The sequence below is a fragment of the Lithobates pipiens genome, unplaced genomic scaffold (genome assembly GCF_037356315.1).
Source record: "Lithobates pipiens isolate NorthernLeopardFrog02 unplaced genomic scaffold, aLitPip1_a1.2 Scaffold_8, whole genome shotgun sequence".
Taxonomy (NCBI): Eukaryota; Metazoa; Chordata; class Amphibia; order Anura; family Ranidae; genus Lithobates; species Lithobates pipiens.
This window is the reverse complement of record NW_027507903.1, coordinates 80,768,049-80,791,187: the sequence shown is the minus strand read 5'-3', so window position 1 is coordinate 80,791,187 and position 23,139 is coordinate 80,768,049. Positions and strand designations below refer to the sequence as shown.

General features: G+C 41.4%; 1 protein-coding gene across 1 annotated transcript in view; it reads left to right on the top strand.

Moving 5' to 3' along the window:
- Window positions 1–23,139, top strand: part of PRTG (protogenin) — a 201,894-nt gene that overhangs the window by 100,521 nt on the left and 78,234 nt on the right. Inside the window, exon 11 of the mRNA XM_077472809.1 lies at window positions 400–588. Coding sequence (XP_077328935.1) covers window positions 400–588 — 189 coding nt within the window. The remainder of the gene's footprint in view (window positions 1–399; window positions 589–23,139) is intronic.

Below are 23,139 nucleotides of genomic sequence, written 5' to 3'. Positions count from 1 at the left end.
AGGCATGTTTTTTTTTTACAGTTTAGAGGGGACAGGTTACACAGCACAAGCACTGTGCTGTGTAATCTGCTTTAAGGGACCAGGATCTGAATTTTTATTTTATTTTTTGGGTTAACAAACATTTTAAAGTAAGGAAAACATCAACTTTTTTGAGTATCTGATTCTGGAACTCACAGCCCTCACAGCTAGGAAAGAGACACAATTATTAGCTAAACCTATATTTAGCAATTCATGGAGCCGTTAGAAACTATAGAAATAGTTTTTGCTTAGACTGCATTCTTTAACATTTTAAAATATAGAAATTACTCTACAAAAAGAATCATACCCATTGTAAGGTATATTGATCACAAATAGTACAAATTTATTGCACAATTATAAAATATTTCTGATATTTTGTAGCACCAAGGTCTCCGGAGTTGCGACTTGATCCCCTAAACTGTACAACAATAGCAGTGAGATGGCAACAGGATCCTGAGGATACAGCTACGATCCAGGGCTACAAACTATATTATAAGGAGGAAGGACAACATGAGAGTGGTCCAATCCTGTTGGATGTCAAAGACTTTGATTACAACATTGGGGGGTTAGGTAAGTGTGTGATGAACAGGAATTAGACTGTTCACCGTTCTATCATGATGTCAATTCTGATAACATCCTAGCTGGTAATAAAGCATGTGCACCAATAAATCTGACCTGCAGTAATCCTGTGTTAGGTACAGAATTACAGAAGGCAGATACATTTAAAGAAGTACAAAACCCAAAGCCAAAAATGTAATATATTGCAGTTTAAAAAGAAAACAGACACACATTTGGGGGGGGGGGGGGGTCTAGCTGGTGTACTAGATGTACTATCAGATTTAGATTCACTAACTGAAGCCAGACTCCAGCTAACACTTTTTAATCAGTTACAACAAGCAGTTTTTTTTCCTTTTGGGATAAAGATTTTACTTGAATAAATAAAAGCTGATCATTTTAAGCACCCCTGCCAGAGGTGAATGGTCTGTCTCATCCATGTAAACTGATACATTCTGCTGGAGAGCTTGTTCTTTTGAAAAACTACAGACTTACTGGCCAGATCACCAGATGAAAATACAAGAAAGAAAAAAGAAAACAAATACAGCCATCACATCTAAGAGATGGTAAGCTGCAATAAAATACATCTTTTGGGTTTAATACTGCTTTAACTAGCAGACACAAGCTGTAGATTGTTGCATGCTTTTCGACTACTGCTTTGTGCCATAGTTAAATAAATGGTTAGAGCCGTGTGTTTTATGGGTTGTGTTTCTGGAATCATTGCTTTATATCTAAGCACATTAAGCTCATTTTCTGGTTACTTTCTCAGTAGGAGTCATGCTGTAAGGCTGGCCACACACCCGCTGGTTGAACAAAAGAAAATGATTTGATTCTCAATGTGGATGGGCGAATCACTCCTGCTAAGCCATTATATTCTAGTGGGGATATTTCCTTACTGTCAGAATATCCTCATCAGCACTGCCGACTATATCTGGGGGCACTGATCAAGATCTTTTTTCCCAACAGGCTGGTTGTACAGAAGTCGATCGACTTGTGTACAACCAACCTGCTTGAACATGGATCGAAATTCAGTCAGTCCCTGCTGAACCAGCCAAATCTCAATACACCTATGGTTGGCCTAAGTGAAGCTCTTGGGGAAGAAGGGTGCCGCTATAGGTGGACAGTGCAATCTGCATAAAAACAAGGATAACAAAGCTACCCAGTTGTTTGTTAGCAGAGGTAGTGTTGGGGTATTGCCCCTAGATTGAGATTGCGTATTACCTGATGATTTTGTCTTGAACTGTGTTCCAAACTAGAATCTGTACCCAAAAGGCCTTATGGAATTAATATTTTTTGTTGGTGTGCATTTCTTTCTTGTTAGATGCATTTAATTTCTGTGGGACAGCACTGTGGTCTAGCGGTGATCACTTATGCTTATTGGTTTGCATATTGGCCAGGATACTATGTTTGGAGTTCTCCCTGTCTTTGTGTGGTTCCCGCAATCCCAAGACATGCAGATCGTTTAATTGGCTATTGCCCAAATTGGCCCTAGTGTGTATGGGTAAAAAAAAATCTCAACTAAAGACCTGTAACACTGCGTTGAATTGCTAATGTAGCTCTGGTACATATTTCAGGCCATTGAGCATCAGAAAAAGCAAGGTTCTGTGGTTAGAAGTGCACTGAAGATCACAACACGGTCATGCTAGTAGGGATGGGGAGAATTCAGTATTCTGCCTTTTAAAATGCCATTTGATAAAAGAGAGACATGATAGGAAACAGAATAGATATAATGATTCATTAGAACCTGTAGAGCTCAAATTTCTTCTGTGGAGGAATGCTACAGCACAGCATTGCCCCAGGCTTCTTCTATCCAGAGACAATGCAAAACGAAAACTTTACACATGCTTTATTTTATTGAGACTTTTAATATAGCAGATGATTCCAGATATCTTTCTGTAAATGTTCTTTATAAATAGAGCTCTGCTATGCATTTAGTGATTTTGTATAGAACAGAGCTGTGAAGGAGACTGTGTGTGAATCACAAATCTCTATTTACGGATAATAGGCTGTTGCCAGCCAAGTCAGTGGACATTACAGAAAAAAAGGCTGAGCTAACACAGAATAGAGCTTGATAAATTACTATCACAGAAAATCAGTGAGGGCGATTAATCAACAAAGCTTTCCAACAGCCGCCTGTGAGTTTCTGAACTTTATTAAACATAGAAGTGTGTAGTTCATTTTCCAACCAGCTAGCCTCCCCCTATGCTTTGTTTGCAAAAGTGTTCACGTCTTAAAGCAGAACTCATTTTTTTTCTTAAGGTAAACACTCCGAATTTCGGTGTGTAAAATAGTGCTTGCATGTGCATTCATAATGTGCATGTCGTGTAGCTTTTTTTCTTCTGTAGGTCTTCTAGCTGCTGTGCAGGTACAGTGCAGGACTTAGGATTCTCTATGTCTATTTGCTTTAGTCCTGTTTCACAGCCCAGAGGTCATAGGCTTTCTACACATTGCTCTTAGCATGTTATTATGTTCCTATATTTACATAAGGGGTAGAGACTATTGCTGCACAGATCATTATGGCCCCTCTCAGTCCTGTCCTGTGTTCTTTATTCTCCTTTGTTGACATTTTTTTAAACCAAATATAACGCCATACAGGTGGGATTTTTGTTTGAACATTCGTAAAAAAAAAAAATTTATCAATATCCTTTCTTGCCATCATTAAGTCAACTTGTTTCCTTCCGAAGCTCTTGAGTTTCATCCAGACCTGCTATTTGAATGGTATGCCACCCATATTAAACAGCTTTCATTACAATATGAACTATTTTTTCCAAACAAAAATGAAAATTACATTAACAGTTAGAATTTTTTCGTTTAAGAACATTTTTCTATTCTGCTCCTTTGAAATTTGTCCTCACTATGGTTGAAAACAAACATTGATTTGACCCCTACTAACAATTTGAAAACTGAAGGAACTTGGATTGCAAAAGAGGCTGAAGCTCCCTTCTTTTCTTACCCTTGTCCCCCTTCCCTCTTTTACCTGGTCACTTATTTTCTTTAATGTTTTGCTTTTTTTCCCCTTCTCTGACTTCTTCTGGGTTTTATATCCCCATCTTTCTATTGCTATGCTCATGTTTCTTTTTGTGTACTTTCTACTTCTCCAGAAATGCTTATTCTGATTACTTTATGAATTCTTATTTTACTCTTAATTCCATATATCATAAGAATAATTTATTGGTATAATACTTGTTATACTGTATAGTCCAGAGATTTGCATTTCGGTCATACTTGTTTGCTCAAAAATGTAGGTGTTGATCTATGACCAATGGCACACATATTCTGTTTGAAACTTTGGTGAACCTTGTGCTTGTGGTCACCTGTGATGTGATCCTGTATGAAACACTTTTTCTGGATGTACCTCTTTTGTATTTTGTATTGCAAATAAAATGAATGCTCCAAAAACACAAAACTTTTAACAAAACTCTACTGGTATATGGCCAGTTTCACAAGTAGCTGATTGAACACGAGACAAGGAGGATTTGGTTGGGAAAGAAGTGCCCTATTACACTCCTGGTTCCTGTCAAAGAATAGAAAAAATAGTTCCTATTAAGAAATACCTGTAAGGAATGATTGCATCACTTCCCCTAAGATGGCAGCTCCCCTTCATCACCTCCCACTAATGCCGAAAAACAGACTAGGAAAGATGGCATTTGGGTTATATAAAATATGGACAATGTAACACAGATTTGATGTTTGAATTCATGCACAGTTTTTTGACTTGCTGGTTCTAGAGTATTTGCACTAAAAAGGTACTGTAGTACAGGATAAACAGACCAGATTTGAAAAAGTCTGGAATACTTGGATTAAGTATCTTCAATCATCTGTCTGAGCTGGGGAGCCCTGGAGGCCGTGGCGGCTGGGTCAGGAGGATCCATTCTTTCCTCTTCTTTTTTCCCCTCTACTTTTCTTTTCTGTTCCTCTCTCCTGTCTTATTGTGTATCATCTATCATTGCGCTAGGTCCAGATTCTGAGGCCCACATTTATGTGGACCGATTTGATAATGCATGAGCTCATGGATCTTTTATCCCAGGAAAACAGAGTTATACATTGTGTTGCCTTATTTTACCCTTTCCCTCATTCTGGTGTGAAAGACCAATTATAGATACATTTCTTGATACCGTGACAAAATGACAATGTGCTTATACTTTAGACTTTGGCAGTTTTAGCCCTTGATTTCTATACTCTCAATAATAGATGACTTCTGCTAACTCAGTCTTGTTCTGTTGAGGACCCTTGTATGCATATTGTCTACCATTTGCTTTAATTCTGGTTTACTACCTTTAATCATACATATGCTTTCGTGTTTTGTTGGAAACCTTTTAAATAAGAACATTGAAACAGAAATGGATACTTTAGTTTTAATAATGAGATTACTTGCTTAGTTATTCATTTTACATTTTTAATTCTGGGGAATTTTTTCCGCATCAGCGGAATCAGAGTAATTTGTATATTTTTATTTTTATTGATACTTTAGCTTTGCTTTAATATATTTTGCCAAAATTTAATAGGGACAATTGGCATGTAGGATTTGGTAGAAGGATCCAGCATACTAGAGCATAACATGTCGTATGTGAGACATTATCACAGTCAGTGTTTTAAATCTAGCTGCCACTAGTGAAAAATCAGTCATACGTACATGTCTGACACAGAATGCAGCCATTGAAATGCATAGAACCTTCATTAAGATGGAGCACTGGGCTCTGGTTTTAGCTGCATTCAATTATCCATCGTGGCCATGCCTAAATGAATTTATCCATACCCCTGGCAAATGTATGAACATTATGTAAAATGCAATGTTAGTCAACCTTTATAAAATGACACCAACTTGGAAATCCCAGTCATGCTTTCCTGACCGTGTTCTCACCATAGTAAGTTGCCTTCATTAGTGCGCTTCATATGTATTTTTACTTTCCAGTGATTTGTCTGCTCCTAGACCCTTTAACTTTGCTTGACTGCAACATTGAAATTAAATCATTTGAAACAAGCAGCTGAGCGTATTTTGGGATGATTTACAGCATTCTATGGTAATACCTGCATGAGAGTAATTGTGGGTTGAATCTTTGTTGAAATTCTCCTGCTTTTGAGGTGTATTACGTAAATATAAATTATACAGAGTTATGGATATGTCCCTTTTAGATACTGGCGGTTTTGTCAGTTCTCTATAATTGCTCTAGTTCAAAGCAAAAATCCCATGTTTTATTGACTATATCTGCAAAGGCAGCTGACATGGTTACATCAAAAGCATTTCACCTTTAATGCCTTGCCCAGATGAATAATGAAAAATGTTATTTGCATGTTAGCATTGAATAATCTATATGTCATGGTAGGGTACCAGCACACTGTAATTCCTTAATGTACATTTTAGAGATGAAGAGCAACAGTGATAAGAACTTCAATGAATATGTATTATATAGTATATATGTTATATATAGTTATTTGTACGATTATTCATTGTACTTGGGCTTAATACATTTTGTAGTGTTTCAGCCTGAATAAAATGGATTTTTATCATTTGATTTTACGCAACATACTGAACCCTTTTTAAGGTGCAAAATATATTTATTGTGAGACAAACGTTGAGGGACTACTTTACTTGGTGTACAAAAACCCACTAGTACTTGGTCCCTAATCGAACCCAGAAACCCCTAACTCAAGTGATTATTTACCTCTGAATGCCAACAGCAACTTCCTCCATTTTAAGGATCATTTGAGCTAAAATCTTCTCCCGCACTTCCTGTGCCTGTGCAGTGAGTCCCCATAGACTTGAATGGTTATGTACTCCTATAGTCCTTAGTTAGCAGCTATCTCCAGTGAAGATTTTCCTGCGGTCAGGCAGAGGTAAGTAATCATAGGATATGAAAAGGAATGTGTTCACCTGGTGAAATCCCAGCACAACTTTCACTGCCAATGTTTGCCAGTTTTGAATATCTGGGAGAAACGTTTGTTATTGTAGAGAGAAAGGCATCTACTACACAGTGGCCAAAATGGTAGCTTATATATCCTCTTGGCACTCTGATGCAATTATGTGACCGCTCATCATCAGTACTGCTTCTTTTTGTCCATCCCAGGGTGGAGATTTCAATGAGCAATGATGTAGGTGGGAAGAGGTGATGAGCTGAATTCAGTATTCATTGAGTTTAGTAATAAGCCTAGGCATATGACATGCACAGCTCTCTCTCTAACTCTTGTGTGAGTTTGCTAGAAAGGGAAGGGGTGAATCAAAAGAGGGCCAATGAAAGCTGCAGGGCTTCAGAGCTGGAGGTGTGCCTGTGTGTGTGTGTAAATCCAGAAAGTGGAAAGACAGCAGCTTCAGCTGCCCACAGTTAAAATGGATGCAGCCAAACTCAGTGGAGGGAGATTTCTGCAGCATATTTTGGCAAGTATAGAATCACAGTATACCGTATTTATCGGCGTATAACACGTGACGGCGTATAACACGCACCCTAAGTTTAGGAAGGAATTTTAAGGAAAAATTTTTTTAGGAGGGAAGTTTAAGGAAAAAAAAACTTTTAAATGCCCATTAATGCAGCCTTATCAGTGTCCATCTGAAACCTTGTCAGTGTCATTTGCAGCCTTGTCATGCAGCCTTGTCCATCATTGCACCCTTGTCAGTGTCATATGCAGCCTTGTCCATCAGTGCAGCCTTGTCCATCATTGGAGCCTTGTCCATCATTGGAGCCTTGTCCATCATTGCAGCCTTGTCCATAGTTGCAGCCTTGTCCATAGTTGCAGCCTTGTCCATCATTGCAGCCTTGTCCATAGTTGCAGCCTTGTCCATCATTGCAGCCTTGTCCATAGTTGCAGCCTTGTCCATCATTGCAGCCTTGTCCCCTTGTCAGTGTCATTTTCAGCTTTTATTTTTAAAACTGGTGCCGCCGAGATGTCCGGTGTATCTCAACGGTGCTCGGTAGTTCTCGGCCGCCTTCGGCCATTCTCGTTGGCTTTCGACCGCCTTCGGCCCTTCACGTCGGCTTTTGGCCGCCTTCAGGCCTTCTCATCGGCTTTCGGCGGCCCTTCTCGTCAGCTTTTGGCCGTTCTCGGCGGTTTTCGGCCTCCGAGAAGGGCCGAAAGCAGCCAAAAGCTGACGAGAAGGGCTGAAGGTGGCCGAGAGGCGCAGAGAAGGGCCAAAGGCAGCCGGAAACTGCCGAGAAGGGCTGAAGGCAGTCGAAAGTCACAGAGAAGGGCCAAAGGCGGCTGAAAGCCGCCCAGAGGCTCCAAAATGGTGGAGGATCGGCGTATAACACGCACCCGTGATTTTCCCTGGATTTTAAGGGGAAAAAAGAGCGTGTTAAATACGGTATATAAAATATGCAAAGTGGTTGGAGGGATGCTTTAGAATGGCAAAGATGTTTTTATTATAAATTATATGAGCAGATTGCAGTTCCTCTTTAAGCCTCTATTACTTATCTGCTAATTATCTTAAAACACCACGTAATGCATGTGAGGGTTAGATGAAAAATCACACTTAAAATAGTTTTTGACTTGTGAAAGTCTGTCTGCTTATAGCAGTCTCCAGATCCCATGAAGAGGACATCAAACCGCTGCTGGTTGACGCGCTTCAAAGGTTACACTGAAGAAGAAGGTATAACCTTCAAAACGCATCAGCTAGCAGTGATTTGATGTCCTCTTCATAGGATCTGGAGACTGCTATCAGCGGACAGACTGTCACAAGTCAAAAACTATTTTAAGCGTGATTTTTCATCTACCTTTGTGAGTAGTTTTATTACGTGTTCTTTTAAATAAACTTGTTAAAGGAGCACAAGGCTGGTGCGCCCTCTCTTTTCTGTTTTTTGTCCCCTTCTAACACTTACTGTGTAAAAAGATATATATACTTACGGTACCTTTATTCAGTCCATTTCAGTCCAGACACGTGATCCGGCTGCCCTGTGAGCAGCAGCTGCAGGGGAGAGGAGGAAGTGCCAAAAACAGATGGGATATAGGTGCCTTTGGTTGATGTCACTGCTCCTGGCATTCCCAGCTGTTGTTGAGAGCTGTCTCCTCTCTCCTCTGTCTTCCACTGGCTAAAACAGGGGACCTGATTCAAGTGACCGGACTGGAGCGGGCTGAAAATATGTAAGTAAATAAAGCTTTTTTTTTTTACACAGGTTAGTCAGCAAAGGTGTTGGGGGGGGGGGGGGTGCATTTTTAAGAGTAGTTAGGTTTAGCCTGAAATTCTGTTTTAACAAACTTGCAGCTCAGACCCCTTCCACATGGGGTGGGCTTCACTAGGGGTCAGCTTGCTCAGTAGGGGATCTGTCCCACACAGACACAGCCTGCTCTCCTATATGGGTGATCAGATGTTAATAGACCGCCTGTCCATTTACACCCGGCTGCCATCCATTCTGCTAGATGAAAGGGGAATGGATCTCCACTTGTCTATTTGTTAGCAGATCGGATTGGATGTCTGATGTTTATACCCGCCAGTCCATAGAGGGCAATGGAGGGTCCAATTGGGTCCACCAGAAAAATTAATGGGTGGACCTGATTGGTCCGCTCGTGTGAAAGAGCATTAGCATACCACATAGATCTGAACCATCTTGCGTTGTGGTGCACTGAAAAACAAAACAAAAACAATGGCTCAGATGCACACTGCAATTGAATCCAGCATCAAACTTTCAGATAAAAAATTCAAGTCTTTTGTTATCCATATACTATACTCTATATAGTAGGGAAGGGAAAGTACCACCAAAGTATAGTTTATGTTAACATGCACATTAGTCATAACTATTTTATTCTAGCTTGCTAATTCAATCAGTCACAGACTAATAGTTATCTTTTATCCTTAACCATTAGTTTGTGACATCTAAAGTTTTATCTGTCTGCATTTTTATATACTCTTCAACCTAAATGGACCAAATATATTCAAAATAAATGTATTGGTCCTGATATAAAGCAGATGGATGGTGGTGAGCATAATATACAGCACTCCACACACAAGTCCCTTGCTGGAAGGTGTGATGTGAAGTGTCTGTTTGACAATCCAGGGACCATTATTGCAGATTTCGGAAGTTGTGTTTTTCATTCTTCCATTTTAATTTGAATGTGTCAGTGTTTTAATGGGTTTTCTTTGTGGCCAGCACTTTGAAGATTGAGTTGTCCGTATTTCATTAAATGCTTTGGAGGAAAATGAATTATGTGGCCATTTACATGGAGTTCCGGAAAGCTTTTGTTGTCAGAGAATTTATGCAAACCTCTGTGTCAGGTGGGATTCTGGAGACATAGGTCATGGGGCACAATCAGGAGAAGGGAGAGAAAAGAGGCCACGATGTTGAGCAGAGAAGGTCTGTGCTAGTAACGGAAGGAATTGCTGATTAAAACTGCCTTTGGTTCAACTCTAAGGAGGCACATAACTCACTTTTTTCATCCTTCTCTGTAAACAGTTGTTTACATCTACTAGTGAGTTTATTACACTGGTAATACTATTTAATGTCTGCTATGGTAAAATTAACACAGATTATCACCATTTAAAGTGACTCTGGTGCTGAGTTAACAAAATGTGAAAAGCAGAACCTGCAAAAGAAGAGGGTTTATACTTCTAGTGCCCACAAATAACGTCAGGTGAAATGCAGGACTCACTGAAAACATGTGGTGTGGCTGTTTCAAGATGCACAATAAGGAGGCACTGGAAGAAAGATGGGCTGCATGGTCGAGTCGCCAGAAGAAAGACATTACTACGCAAATGCCACAAAGTATCCAGCTTAGAATACGCCAAACAGCACAGAGACAAGCCTCAAACCTTCTGGCAAAAAGGCATTTGGAGTGATGAGACCAAAATTGAGCTTTTTGGTCATAACCATAAACGCTACATTTGGAGAGGAGTCAACAAGGCCTACGATGAAAGGCACACCATTCTTACTGTGAAATATGGAGGTGGATTGCCGAGGCACAGGAAATTTGGTCAAATTGATGGCAAGATGAATGCAGTATGTTATCAAAAAATACTGGAGGAACATTTGCATTCATCAGCCAGGAAGCTGTGCATGAGACGTACTTGGATATTCCAACATGACAATTTGCAGGCTTTGTGAGGAGCAAAAGAAGAAGTAAAACACATCGGGGTTTACTTCCTATTTTTACATATGAGAAGATTAAGAGCCTCATCCAAAAATACCCCAAAAGACTTCAAGCTGTCATTTATGTTAAAGGGGGCAATACACGGTATTAAGACCTGGGGTATGTAAACTTTTTTGATCAGCGTCATCTGGGTAGTTTCTGTTGCCATTATGATTTAAAAAGAGTAAACATAGTTGATTGATAATAAATGACTTCAGCCAAACACTAACCATTAGACTCGGTTCACAGTGGGGCAACTTGTCAGGCGACTTAGCCGCCTGACAAGTCGCGCTCCATTCTGTACAATGGAATCGTTCTAATAGGAGCGACACAAGTTGCTCCAACTTAGAAAAAGGTTCCTGTACTACTTTTGGGGCGACTTGCATTGACTTTTATACAGAAGTCATTTTGAAAGCCGCCGCTGAAGTTGGATGCAGGTCGCCCGTGGCAGTCGCTCTGCAAATCATGCTGCTTCAGTGTGAACTGACCCTTAGGCCGCGTACACACGCGGGGACTGTTCGCCCAACTTTGTCCGCTGAACAGTGTTTCGGCGGACAGTCCGCCCGTGTGTGGGCTTTCAGCGGACAGTTTCAGCGAACAGTCCGCTGAACAAGGTTTTTCGGAAATTCCGAAAAACTGTCCGCTGAAACTTTGTTTCAGCGAACAGTCCCCTCGTGTGTAGGCTTGTTCGTCAAACTAAGTTCCGCGCATGCTCAGAAAGGATTTACACGCCGAAAGTTATAATGCAGTGTATAGGACGTCGTATTTTTCGTCCCGTCGTACGTGCCGTTCACGTCATCACGCACGGTTTCAGCAAACTGTTCGTTCGTCGTGTGTGGCCATGTCCGTCCATGCTAATTTTGAGCGGACTGTTTGCTGAAACTGTTTGACGGACAAAGTTGGGCGAACAGTCCCCGCGTGTGTACGCGGCCTTAGTGAAAGAAAAGTTTTTGTGTTATCATTCATATGCTCTGAAAAATGGCCAAGAAATCATAAATTCTGCCAGGGTATGTAAACTTATGAGCACAACTTTATATTTCCTGCTGCAAAGCCATGGCATATGTATATCCCCAGCCGTTGCCTCTACAGCTGTCGCAGTTGGGGAGAAGAAAAAGTGTGGCTCAACTGCAGGTTTTTAGTGCCGTCCAACCACTGGTGGGAACGATCCCTAATGCCGCGTACACACGAGCGGACTGTATGACGTACTTAGTCCGTCATACAATCCGACGGACAGTCCGTCATACTTTCCACTGAATGGACTTGACCACACACGGATACCCAAACAGTCCGACGAAAGCTTGCGCGATGACGTGTACAGCACGTACGACGGGACTAGAAATAGGAAGTCCAATACACAGCAAAGCACCCTTCCGCCGTGTAAATCCTTTCTGGGCATGCGCCATTCTTAGTCCGTTGAACTAGCCTACTGACGAGCGGATTGTCCGCTGAAACCAAAGTACGACGGACTGCACGCTGAAAAAGTCCGCTGAAGCCCACACACGAGCGGACTGTCCGCTGAAATGTGTTTCGACGGACTAAGTATGCCGTACAGTCCGCCCGTGTGTACGCGGCATAAGAAACATGGACTTGCTATAATTTTTTGATGGCAGTTGCTCCTTTGCTTCTGGGATCTGCTCTGCTTAAACAGGAAGTAAACCCTGATGGGTTTACTTCCTCTTTGATTCCCTGCAAAGGTAAAGCATAATGGACTACTATGCATCGCATAGTAGACCATTATGAGTCACTTACCTGACACAGGAGCCAGCGAAGTCACCGCTGTCCCCTTGTGTACGGAGCCTCCATCTTCTCGGTGGGTCTCGCTGCTCCGGCGCCGTCATTCGGTGAAGCCGCGATTACGTCACTCCCGCGCATGCGCCGGGAGCCGACACTCGCGGCATGTTGACAGCAGCGCGCTCAGTGCGCCTGCGCGCCACTGTCTAGGGCGCATGCGCCATACACAGTGGTCCCTGTGTTTTGGCAAATATCTTCTAAACCGTGTAGGTTTAGGAGATATTTCTAGGACTTACAGGTAAGCCTTAATCTAGGCTTACTTGTAGGTCAAAGTGGTTTGTAAGGGTTTACAACCACTTTAAAGTGAACGTATAAGTCATACACCATAATGTCTGTAAATGGCTAGGCAACAGAAATGTTTCTGTTTCTATGCAAATCCTTACTTGAAGCTTAAAGTGTTACTGAAACCCGCATTCATTATATCTGGTTTCCCACAGTACACAGAACATGGAAGTGCAGTCAGCAGTATATAGCAGTCTTGTGACTTCTATCAGTGTCTGATTAAAGCTTGTAGGAGGAGTTTTCATTCTCCCCTGATTGTCCTATGAGGCTGCAGGACCCCAGACCCTCTGTCTGGACAGTGCTGATTGGCACTGTGCCAATCACATGCACCTTCCCAAGAAAAAAAAACTTTCTAGCAATACACACCAAACTGAGCATGTGCATCTTGTTTATCAGCCAATAGATTGGGGACTGTGGAAGATTGGGGGGGGGGCAGAGAAGACAGGATCAAACAGCCTTTTTACATGCAAAGGATTAACCCCTTAGGTTTAAAGGTGAGTCTAACAAGCATGCTTTACTGCATAAGGTTTAGTAACACAAGTCAAACCCTGTTGCACCCTCTACACATATACACAAAATTTACATTGTAAAACACCCGCCTTTTAACTCTTAGGAGAGACTGGTGCTGTGCATTGTAGGTAGCAGGAAACTCCAATTTTGAATTTATTTTATTCATTTATGTAGTGCTGATTAATTTCTCACAATTTTAAACCAGACCATTCACATCATGTCCCCTCTATTGGTCCTTTGTCCTCACCACAAATATTTAGCTGCATGCACATATGCACAAGGGCGAAGTTTGGGTATGTTTTTAAATATAGAAGCCACAACCATTAAACAAAACCACAAAAATACAATAGTAACTTAAAAAACTCTATACATAGTGCATAGTGCTGAGTGCTTTGCATAGTCGGGCAAACTGCCAAGGTTTTCTGCACCTTGTTTTGCACCGGAGGGGTTTTAAAATCTCATATGCTACATCGGAATGCTCAGACTGCTGGAATTACCCACATTCAACAAGTAACATGAGGAAGAATTAGCACCTTTACATTTATTTTTAAAACATCAAGCAAAAGAAAATGTGTTTTAATTCAAACAATATTTTTCCTTCTACTATGTAAGGAAATATTTTGTCCTTAATGTGGTGTTGAAAACCAATGAGTACAATGATGATCGATCGTTATAGCAGTGGGACATCGTGTTTTGCTTTGGACATTTCATACATGTATGACTCTGTTGTTCGGAAGACTGCTGTAGTCCTATTCTGTTACAGAGGGGTCTACAATGGCTCCCCCATTCCTTCAGGGCAGGAGCAAATATTCAGCACATAGTTTAATGACATTTTCTTAAAGGAAGGATAAAATCTCCTGGGATTGAAGAGGCCAGTAGGTGAAAGGTGATGGGAAGGCAGCACAAAAAGTGCCATTTTTCTTCCTGGGCTGGAAGTGATCAGGTTTAACTCAAATCTTTTTACTCTGGAGGTTAAAGCCCTGAACAAGAAATTCAATGGAAGTATATCTGCTTGATAGCAGAATTTTTTTTTCACGACACTTCGAATACTTTATTTTCAAAACTACAAAATAAACTTCACAGATAAAAGCAACATTTCATGCAGTTGATTATTCTAATAAAAAATAAATAAATAACATATACAGTGTGTATATATATAAAATTTGATTTATCGTATGTGAAAATCTTGTAGAATTAAGAATATAGGACTGAGTTAGGGGCATTTAAAAAACAAAAACAAACTAAAAAGCAGCACAGGAACCTTTGCAAAGGCGATTTACTATAGGCAAATCCACTTTGTTAGTGCAGTCGTTGTAGATCTGAGGGGAAGCTCTGAAATTAGGGGGAAGCTATGCTGATTTTATCATCCAATCACGTGCAAGCAAAAATGCTGTTTTTCATTTTCCTTGCATGCCCCCCTCAGATCTACAGCGACTGCACTTCCAAGTGCACTTGTAGTGCAAAGTGGATTTTCCTTTAGTAAATAACCCCCTTTGTGTCCAAAGTCACATGACAAGTTTCACTAGTGTGAACGAAGCCTTACTGGATCACAGAGCTGTTATTCTTAAATTACAGTTGCAGGCATTTTGTTTTGTTATATAATAATAATAATATTCTGAGCACAGTTACCCCATTGCTTAGAGGGGTTCATTTAACCCAATGAGCAGCAATACTTCCATGTGCACATGGCTGTTTTACTAAGTGTAGCGCCAACCTGTTGACCAGGACACATTCATATGCTTTGCATTGCACTCAGCAAAACAGCCTGCAGCCCGTTGCAGGCTGAGCGCTGACACATTTATTGAGTTTTTACCTTTCTTGCTCTTAGCTCTCCCTTTCCCTCTGCTTTCATGCTCGCTTTAGAAATTATTTCTTAAAACCTAGTTCAGTTTTTAAACCGAGCTATCGTTTTACAGTAAGGCCGGGTTCACATTGCTGCGATGCGGGAACGCCGCGAATCCGCGGCGTTTTCCCGCATCGCATTACTCCCGCCGGCAGTTCACACTGCCCTATGCGGACGGCTGGGGGTGTCAATGTTATGTTAATGACACCCCCAGATCCGTCGGCATATCGCAGTGCGATCTGCCGACTCGCACAGGAATCGGATCGCATGGTGTGAACCCCCATGCGATCCGATTCCGTTGCGGACCCAAAAAAGGGTCCCGTGCGAGTTTGCTGCGGGACCGCTGCGAGTTCAGCCATACTATCTGTATGGCTGAACTCGCAGCGCTACGGAGATCGGATGTGATTTGCTGTGCGAATCACATCCGGTTCTCCCCCCGCAGCAGTGTGAACCCAGCCTAATATTAAAGGTAAAAATTGGTAGAGCATAATCAATAACCATTGACACTTATTAATAAGAGTTACTGTCACCTAGCCAATAATGGATGTTTATGTTGAGGTTTAATTTGCACAAAACATGAAGGGTGGTAATCCAATAAACCCTGAAACTTTCATTATCTCACACGGGAGTACTGGCCTGGGGCACTTTCTTTCTAAGCTCTATAGAATCTAAGATTTTTTTCAGGTCTCTATTTTCTCAAAGACAAAAAATAAAATAGTACCTAAAGTAAAGCCTGATGAGAATATCGGACAAATTATTGCCAGTTTTTTCTTTTGCATGTTAGTCTCATATTGAAGGTGAAGTAGTTACCAAGCTTACGAAAATTCTCATACGACAGAATACAACTTCAAAAGTGGTGTAATGAGTTGTTTGTAATGTATTCTTTAGTTTCCGAGCATTGTGTGGACTTGCTCTTCTGATTTTTTTGGGCAAATACTGTACTGAGTAAATGAAAATCGCACAAGAACATTTTTCGTGTTTGTTCCTTTGGCTAATTTCGAATGAACTGTCCTGGTCTTCTCTCAAAAGCTGTGTACTAACAGTCAGATTATCGTACAATCGATTCGAAAGTGGTATTTTTCATCCAATTTTCGGATTGTGTGTAGTAGGCATTAGTCATGTGTGACCGCATTCATGAGATTATAAATTATGTGTGAAATATTCTCTACCCAAATTGTTTTAGGAGTAGTTTGGCTCATTGAGGCAAATCGGTAAATAGGAAATAACTTCCATGACCCAGTTCCCAGGATCTGCCATTGTAAAAGTCCTGTACCTCTACTCCACTTGCGTATTGATTTGTGTTATGCCACGTACACCAGAGTCCGCTGGACAATCCGTCCGTGTGTGGGCTCCGGCGGACTTTTGAAATGAACGGAGTTGCCCACACACGGAGAAAAGTCTGTTCATTTTCAAAGACCGGGACAAGACCCCGATGAGCGGGACAAGACCCCTGAAGTCGGAAGAAGACCCTCGGACGGCGGCGGCGACGAAGGGCCTCCCTTCCCCAAAGCACCCCCCATGTTGAGGGCATGGTCTGGTACAGCTCAGGAGGAGGGGGGGGGGCGCTCGCTCGTCCCCACCCCCTTTCCTGACTAGCCGGGCTGCGTGCTCGGATAAGAGTCTGCTATGGACTTTGGAGGGACCCCCATGCCGTTTTTTCGGCGTAGAGCTTACCCTTTGAATCCATACCAGGTGACAGGGCTAGCGAGGTGTCAATCTCTCTCATGGAGGCGGCGACATTCACTTCCTTCACTAGTTCCGTCTACCTGGAGCCACGTTCAAAATGAACGGACTTTTCTCCGTGTGTGGGCAAGTCCGTTCATTTCAAAGGTCCCCCGGATAGTCCGATTGTGTGTACGCATTAGAAGACCCAAATCAGTAATTTTCTACGACGTAGTCGATAGCACTCCATGGGATATAAAGAAAGCAAATGTGCAGAGTCTGGACACCTTTGAGGGAATGTATTCAGCCAAAAAGGTGAACAGTTGGCACATACAATGGATGTGTAATAGAAGGAAGTGGCTCAACAACATTTTAGTATCTTGTAAACTATAGGGTTTATTTACTAAAGGCAAATACACTTTGCACTACAAGTGCACTGCAAGTGCACTTAGAAGTGCAGTCGCTGTATATCCGAGGGGGGCACGCAAGGAAAATAAAAAACAGCATTTTTTCTTGTCCATGAGTGGATGATAAAATCAGCGGAGCTTCCCTTAATTTCAGATCTTCCCCTCAGATCTACAGCGACTGCACTGCCAAGTGCACTTGCAGTGCAAAGTGGATCTTCCTTCAGTAAATCAACCCCTATGGCTTCTTAAGTAAACTTGAACAATCATTATTATTATTTGTTATGGTGGAAGCTATATAGTTTGAACGAAAAAATGTTTGACACACAACATGGGCTATGTAGGTTAGTAGAGAGATTAAGGCTGGTGAACACAGTAAGGGTCCTTCCACACGGGGTGGATCATTGATGATCCGCCCCGTGGATATCCGCTTGCACATCGGGGATCGCCGGAGCGATCTCCTCTGAGCAGGCAGAGGACAGGTCCGTCTCTGCACACTGTGCAGGGATGGACCTGTCACAGCGCCGCTCTCCCCTATGGGAGATCGGGTGACGACGGACCGCAGTGTCCGTCATCACCCGATCCGATCCGATGACGGATGGAAAAATAGCTTTTTCCTCCGTCACACTTTTTCGGAGCGGCTCGGATGTCAGCGGACATGTCACCGCTAACATCTGGCGCTCCATAGAGCTCTATGGAGCATCCGTTCAGGTCCGCCTGAAAAACTGACAGGTGGACCTGAATCGTCTGTGTGAAAGGACCCTAAATCTGTTTATTTGGGGCCATGGGTTCCTTACCATGATTATTATTTGTTACGTAACATCTAACACGTCAAAACCTATTAAAACCCAAATCATTGCCTACAGAAGCTGTAGACCTATGACAGCGTGAGAAATAAAAATTATTTTAAGACAAAACATATATTACATTATTCAGATATTTATTAATGTCACTTTAATAAGGACAAATATGCCACTCATGGACACAAATGTACCTTTAGTTTCCCTTGCTTTGCTTTGTGTGTAGTATCATTTAGTATAAAACTTTCATAGTTACATACAGCACTGTTCTTGAATGAAGCAGAACCCAGACAGATAAAGGGTTTTTTGTCACTGCAGGAAAAGGGAAAGACCTAAAAGACAAAACACATCCCAAGAGAATGATTTATAGGTAGGCAGCTGGAATTCAAAAGCTAAAACTCATTGACCCTTAGATAATGGCAGCCGATCTCTGCTATACAACTATCAATGAAGCCTGAAGGCCTTTCTCTTTCTGAGATGTGCAGCTAGGAGTTGTGGAAATATCTCTGCATAGTTACCAGATCTTTGAAATGCGAATGTTTGCTAGTTTTCAATCATTTACTGGTTGGTTGAAGGTATATATAAACCCAATCACTAAAATCTTCAAAATGTTAACATGATTTCAAACATAGCTAGCAAAAGCGTGCTTGTTCAAGAACAGGCAAGACTGGGTTAGATAACAAATAATATTAAACAATTGCTTCTTTTGTACGATATGCAGAACCGTAAGGAGGGTATGACATTGTGCAGTATATGCAGGAAAGGTGCGCAGAGGGGTTGAAGACCACCAGTATGTGCAGGAGAGTAATGTGGCGCGTAATGAGCCATATATGATAGAGAGGAGCAGAGTGTTAGATAGTATGTGCAGAAGAGGAGTGAGTAAGGTATGATGGGTGGCAGCATACGCAGGAGAGGAATGAGTAGGGTATGGTGAAGATTCTGGATGAATTGAAACACGCTGGGGCTCATATACCTGTTCCAGTGCTCCTTTGTTCTTGACTATATACTATGATGTTAATGAGACTAGGTAAGTATATGAACCACACCTGTTTGATGTGGATTTTAATGGATCTATAATAAAATGTATATATTTGAATATTTGTATGCCATTAAAGTTGTCAAACAATTTTTCAGGCTGTGATTTAAGGCAGTATGTGCAAATGGGGAGTGCATAATGACTGGCAGTATGTGCAGGAGGGGAGTGTAATAGGGTATAATGGTGTGTACAATCAGGAGGAGGAATGTCTATCAGCAAGGACATGGAAGCAGTGTTAGGCTGGATTCACACCTATGCATTTTTAGTGCTTTTTTCATTTTGTAGCGTTGCACTACATAACGTGTTCCATAGGAAACCATGTAAAATGGACTGCAGTGAAAATCTGCAAAATGCAAAAAGCGCTAAAAATGCATAGGTGTTAACTTAGAGGCTATTCAGTTCGCATTGTGCGCTATACAAGTATTTCATTCATTCATTCATTCAACCAGGCTTTAGTGGCTAGATGTAAATGGGGTGTGATGCGCTATAAGGTGGATTGTTTATAGGAAGTTCGATTGTTGGGGAATGATGCACTAATAGCTGGGTGATGGGGTAGCAAGGGAGGGATGTCTGTTAGAGGGGGGTGATACCAATGTACTAGGAGCAGGCGGTGAGGAGGCATGCGGTGAATGGAAGTGTGCTGACTAAGGAGAGATGTGCTGGCTGTGCTCTTGGGGAAAGGGGCTTGCATCGTGAGGTGGACAGGGAGGATTATGTGTGCTGTGTGTGTGTGTGGAGGATGTTGGTGGGTTGGCAGGGATGTGCTTTGTAAGGTGGCCAAGAAGGCATACATGTGCTGTGTGTTGGGGTAAGGGCATAGTGTGAGAATGAAGAGGGGGTGTAGGATGGGGATGAGCTGTGAACATTAGGTGGGACTTGAAAGATATGTAGAGATCTGTATGTAGTGGGGTGTGCTGGCTGGGGTGGGTGTTGTGCATCAGGGGTGGGGTGGGCTGTGAGGTGGGTAGGGAGGATTGTGTGTGCTGTATATGGGGATGAAAGCATAGTGATCATGGGAAATGATAAGGAAAGATATAAACACAAATGTATGCTAAAGATAATAAGGAGGTACTGAGGGATGGGGTCATTTACGCATAACGTTTTTATTTGGATTTGAATTAGACACAAGGTGGTGGAATCATGTCTCTTATTATTGCCTTGTATACAGAATATATAATAATTTGCTTTAATTGGCCTACAAATCAAGACTTTGGTTTTGAACATATAATAATGCTAATCAGCTACAATTTATCATTACCCCAAATGCACTTTTTAAACTTTTTGAAGACCCCTCATATAATTCTAACTTTTTTTATTGTCCTATTTGCTTTTTAATGCCAAACTTGGCTCTGTAGCCCTGTGCCAGGAAATAGTTGTCACAAAAGTAAAAAGACCCAGGTTATAAAACAAACTGGTTTCTCCGTGGCACATAAACCTGATATTCAATTTATGAATGAAATGTACAGTAACCTTGCCATGAATGTAGGATAAACATACACTTTCAGTATAAACAAAAGTAGTTACTTTACTTTTATTCTGCTTTTCACCTTGAGATCGTAAAATGCTTATATTTTATCTAACCTCGCGTTGAATAGCTTTTTCTGCTTTATTTCAAATAGCATGTTGCCCTGCTCCCCACAGCCATTACTTTGCCTTCTTCACATCAAATATTTTTAGTGCATTAATATTAGCAGAGTTCAGTTTACCTTGAAAAGGACCTCCACACTGCAGTCTAGTGAATGTGTATTTGTTTGCTCAAGAAAAAGATACATTAGGGCAACTATGATGTGTCATGCATGTTGCATTCATGGCAGTGAAATAACCTTTTCTAGAAGTCAGCAAAGTGGGGTTAATTGAATTTGAATTTTTTTATATAGGGTAGAACTGTTGCTTTAGAGGCATTCATGTAGCAGTAAATATATTGCTGTGCTTGGATGGGTGACCATTGAAATACAGTGTTTTTAAAGCGACTCTGTCACTAAAATAATACTTTACTATAATGTGTTCCCTGCAATAAAAAGCATAATCTCATTAGTCCTAGCCACCCAACTCCTACAGAATCTGACACTCTTGATGCATTGATTTCCTGACCCTCTAAAAACCATGGGTTCTGTACAGTGCAACTAGCCTACCCATAGATTAGGGTTGCCACCTCATCCCTTTAAACCTGAACACATATGAACTACACAGGTTCTGAGGCTAATTTAATGTTGATAAGGAACCAAGTGAGTTTAATTACCACCTTAATCAGCCAGTGTACCACCACAGAACCTGTGTAATTAATATGTGCTACGTTTTAAAGGGGTGAGGTGGCAACCCTACCATAGATGGATTGAAATTCAGCTGGTTCCAGTTGAGCCAGGTGAATTTCGATCCTTCTATGGCCAGCTTAAAGCCCCGTACACACGAGCGGACTTTTCAACATCCAAAGTCCGACGGACTGATTCCATCAGACTATTCGATCGTGTGTGGGCTGCAACGGACTTTTGACTCGCCAAAGTCCGAAGGACTTTAGAATATGGAACATGCTTCAAATTTTTCCGAAGGAACTCCGCCGGACCCGGTCCCTTCGAAAAATTTGCTCGTGTGTATGCTATTCCGACGGACTAAAACCGACGCTAGGGCAGCTATTGGCTACTGGCTATGAACTTCCTTATTCGAATCCAGTTGTACGTCATCACGTTCGAATCCGTCGGAGTTTAGTGTGATTGTGTGTGGCCAAGTCCGCTCAGCCGAAAAGTCCGTCAGAACTCTGTCGGAACTCCGGCAGAACTCCGACGGAACTCCTTCGGAAGTCTGTCGGACATAAGTCCTCTCGTGTGTACGGGGCTTTAGACTTCTGTACAACACTCCACTCCAATGGGGAGGCGAGGATGCCTTTAGAGAAACCACAGTTGAGGTTTCTGGCTCATTAGTTGGCAACTGCATATCTTGGTTGTCCCACAGACATAAGATAGTCAACAGCTATTATTTCATATCTAAAGATATGGTTTAAAAAGCTATGTAGCGTTTGGCATGTGTGAAATCTTTAACACCAGCCTTATTTAGTGTAGCTGCAAACTAGGACTAGATGTCCAAAAAGATAAATGTGTTGTAGGCCTGCACATGCAGGAGATGTATATTGACACATTTAGAAGTGTGCTCTTTATCAACTCTCTTTGTGACCCCCTGATCTCTGAATGAGTGAATTTCTGTGTTTCTCAAACTGGCACTCCCACGTTGATAAAGAAGATCTTATCAGGAGATAGCACTGTGCAGACATGTCTTGACTTTTCAAAAAGTTCATTTCTCATGCGGTCTTATCATGGAGCTGTTAGTATGATATATTCTCTTTTGACTTTTAGTGCCATTGGAAAAAAATAGAAGTAGGTAGGAAAAAACTCATAAATTAAAAAATTCTTCAAGATTTCCTAAGTTACTAAAACACCTAGTAAAAGCATTCCATTAAGTTGTATATTTTTCTGTGCTAGTAGTGTGGGACTGTTTGACATTTAGTGCATTCAAAAGAGAATAACGATTAAATTAACTTATCCACTTTAACACAGCATATAACACTATGCACTCTGAAATGTCTTAGGTTATGCAAATGAAAACATTACTGTATGTTATACAGGGTTCCCAATGTGTTAATGTAGTGGAAGACATTATTAATTTGCAGTCTTAAAAATATATAATCTATTTTACTAAAGTTTGAAAACATATATACGTATATACTTTTTCCATATTACGACAGTGAAAAGTAAACTGAGTCATCTTTGTGCAGTCTCTTAAAAATAAAAAGATTTAAGGTGCTCATACAGCAGAACGTGGATATTTACCAGCTTGGTTTAGAGCTAATCAAACTGGATATCGGTCAAGTCAAGGAATCAGAGTATTTCAAAAACTGCTGATCTACTGGGATTTTCACACACAACCATCTCTAGGGTTGACAGAGAATGGTCCAAAAATGAGAGATCCAGTGAAGCGGTAGTAGTGTGGACGAAAATGCCTTGTTGATGTCAGAGGTAAGAGGAAAATGGGCGGACTGGTTCGTGATGATAAAAAGGCAACAGTAACTCAAATAACCACTCGTTACAACCAAGATATATAGAATACTATCTTGCACAACACATCAAACCTTGAAGCAGATGGGCTACAGCAGCAGAAGACCACACCTGGTTCCACTCCTGTCAGCCAAGAACAGGAAAC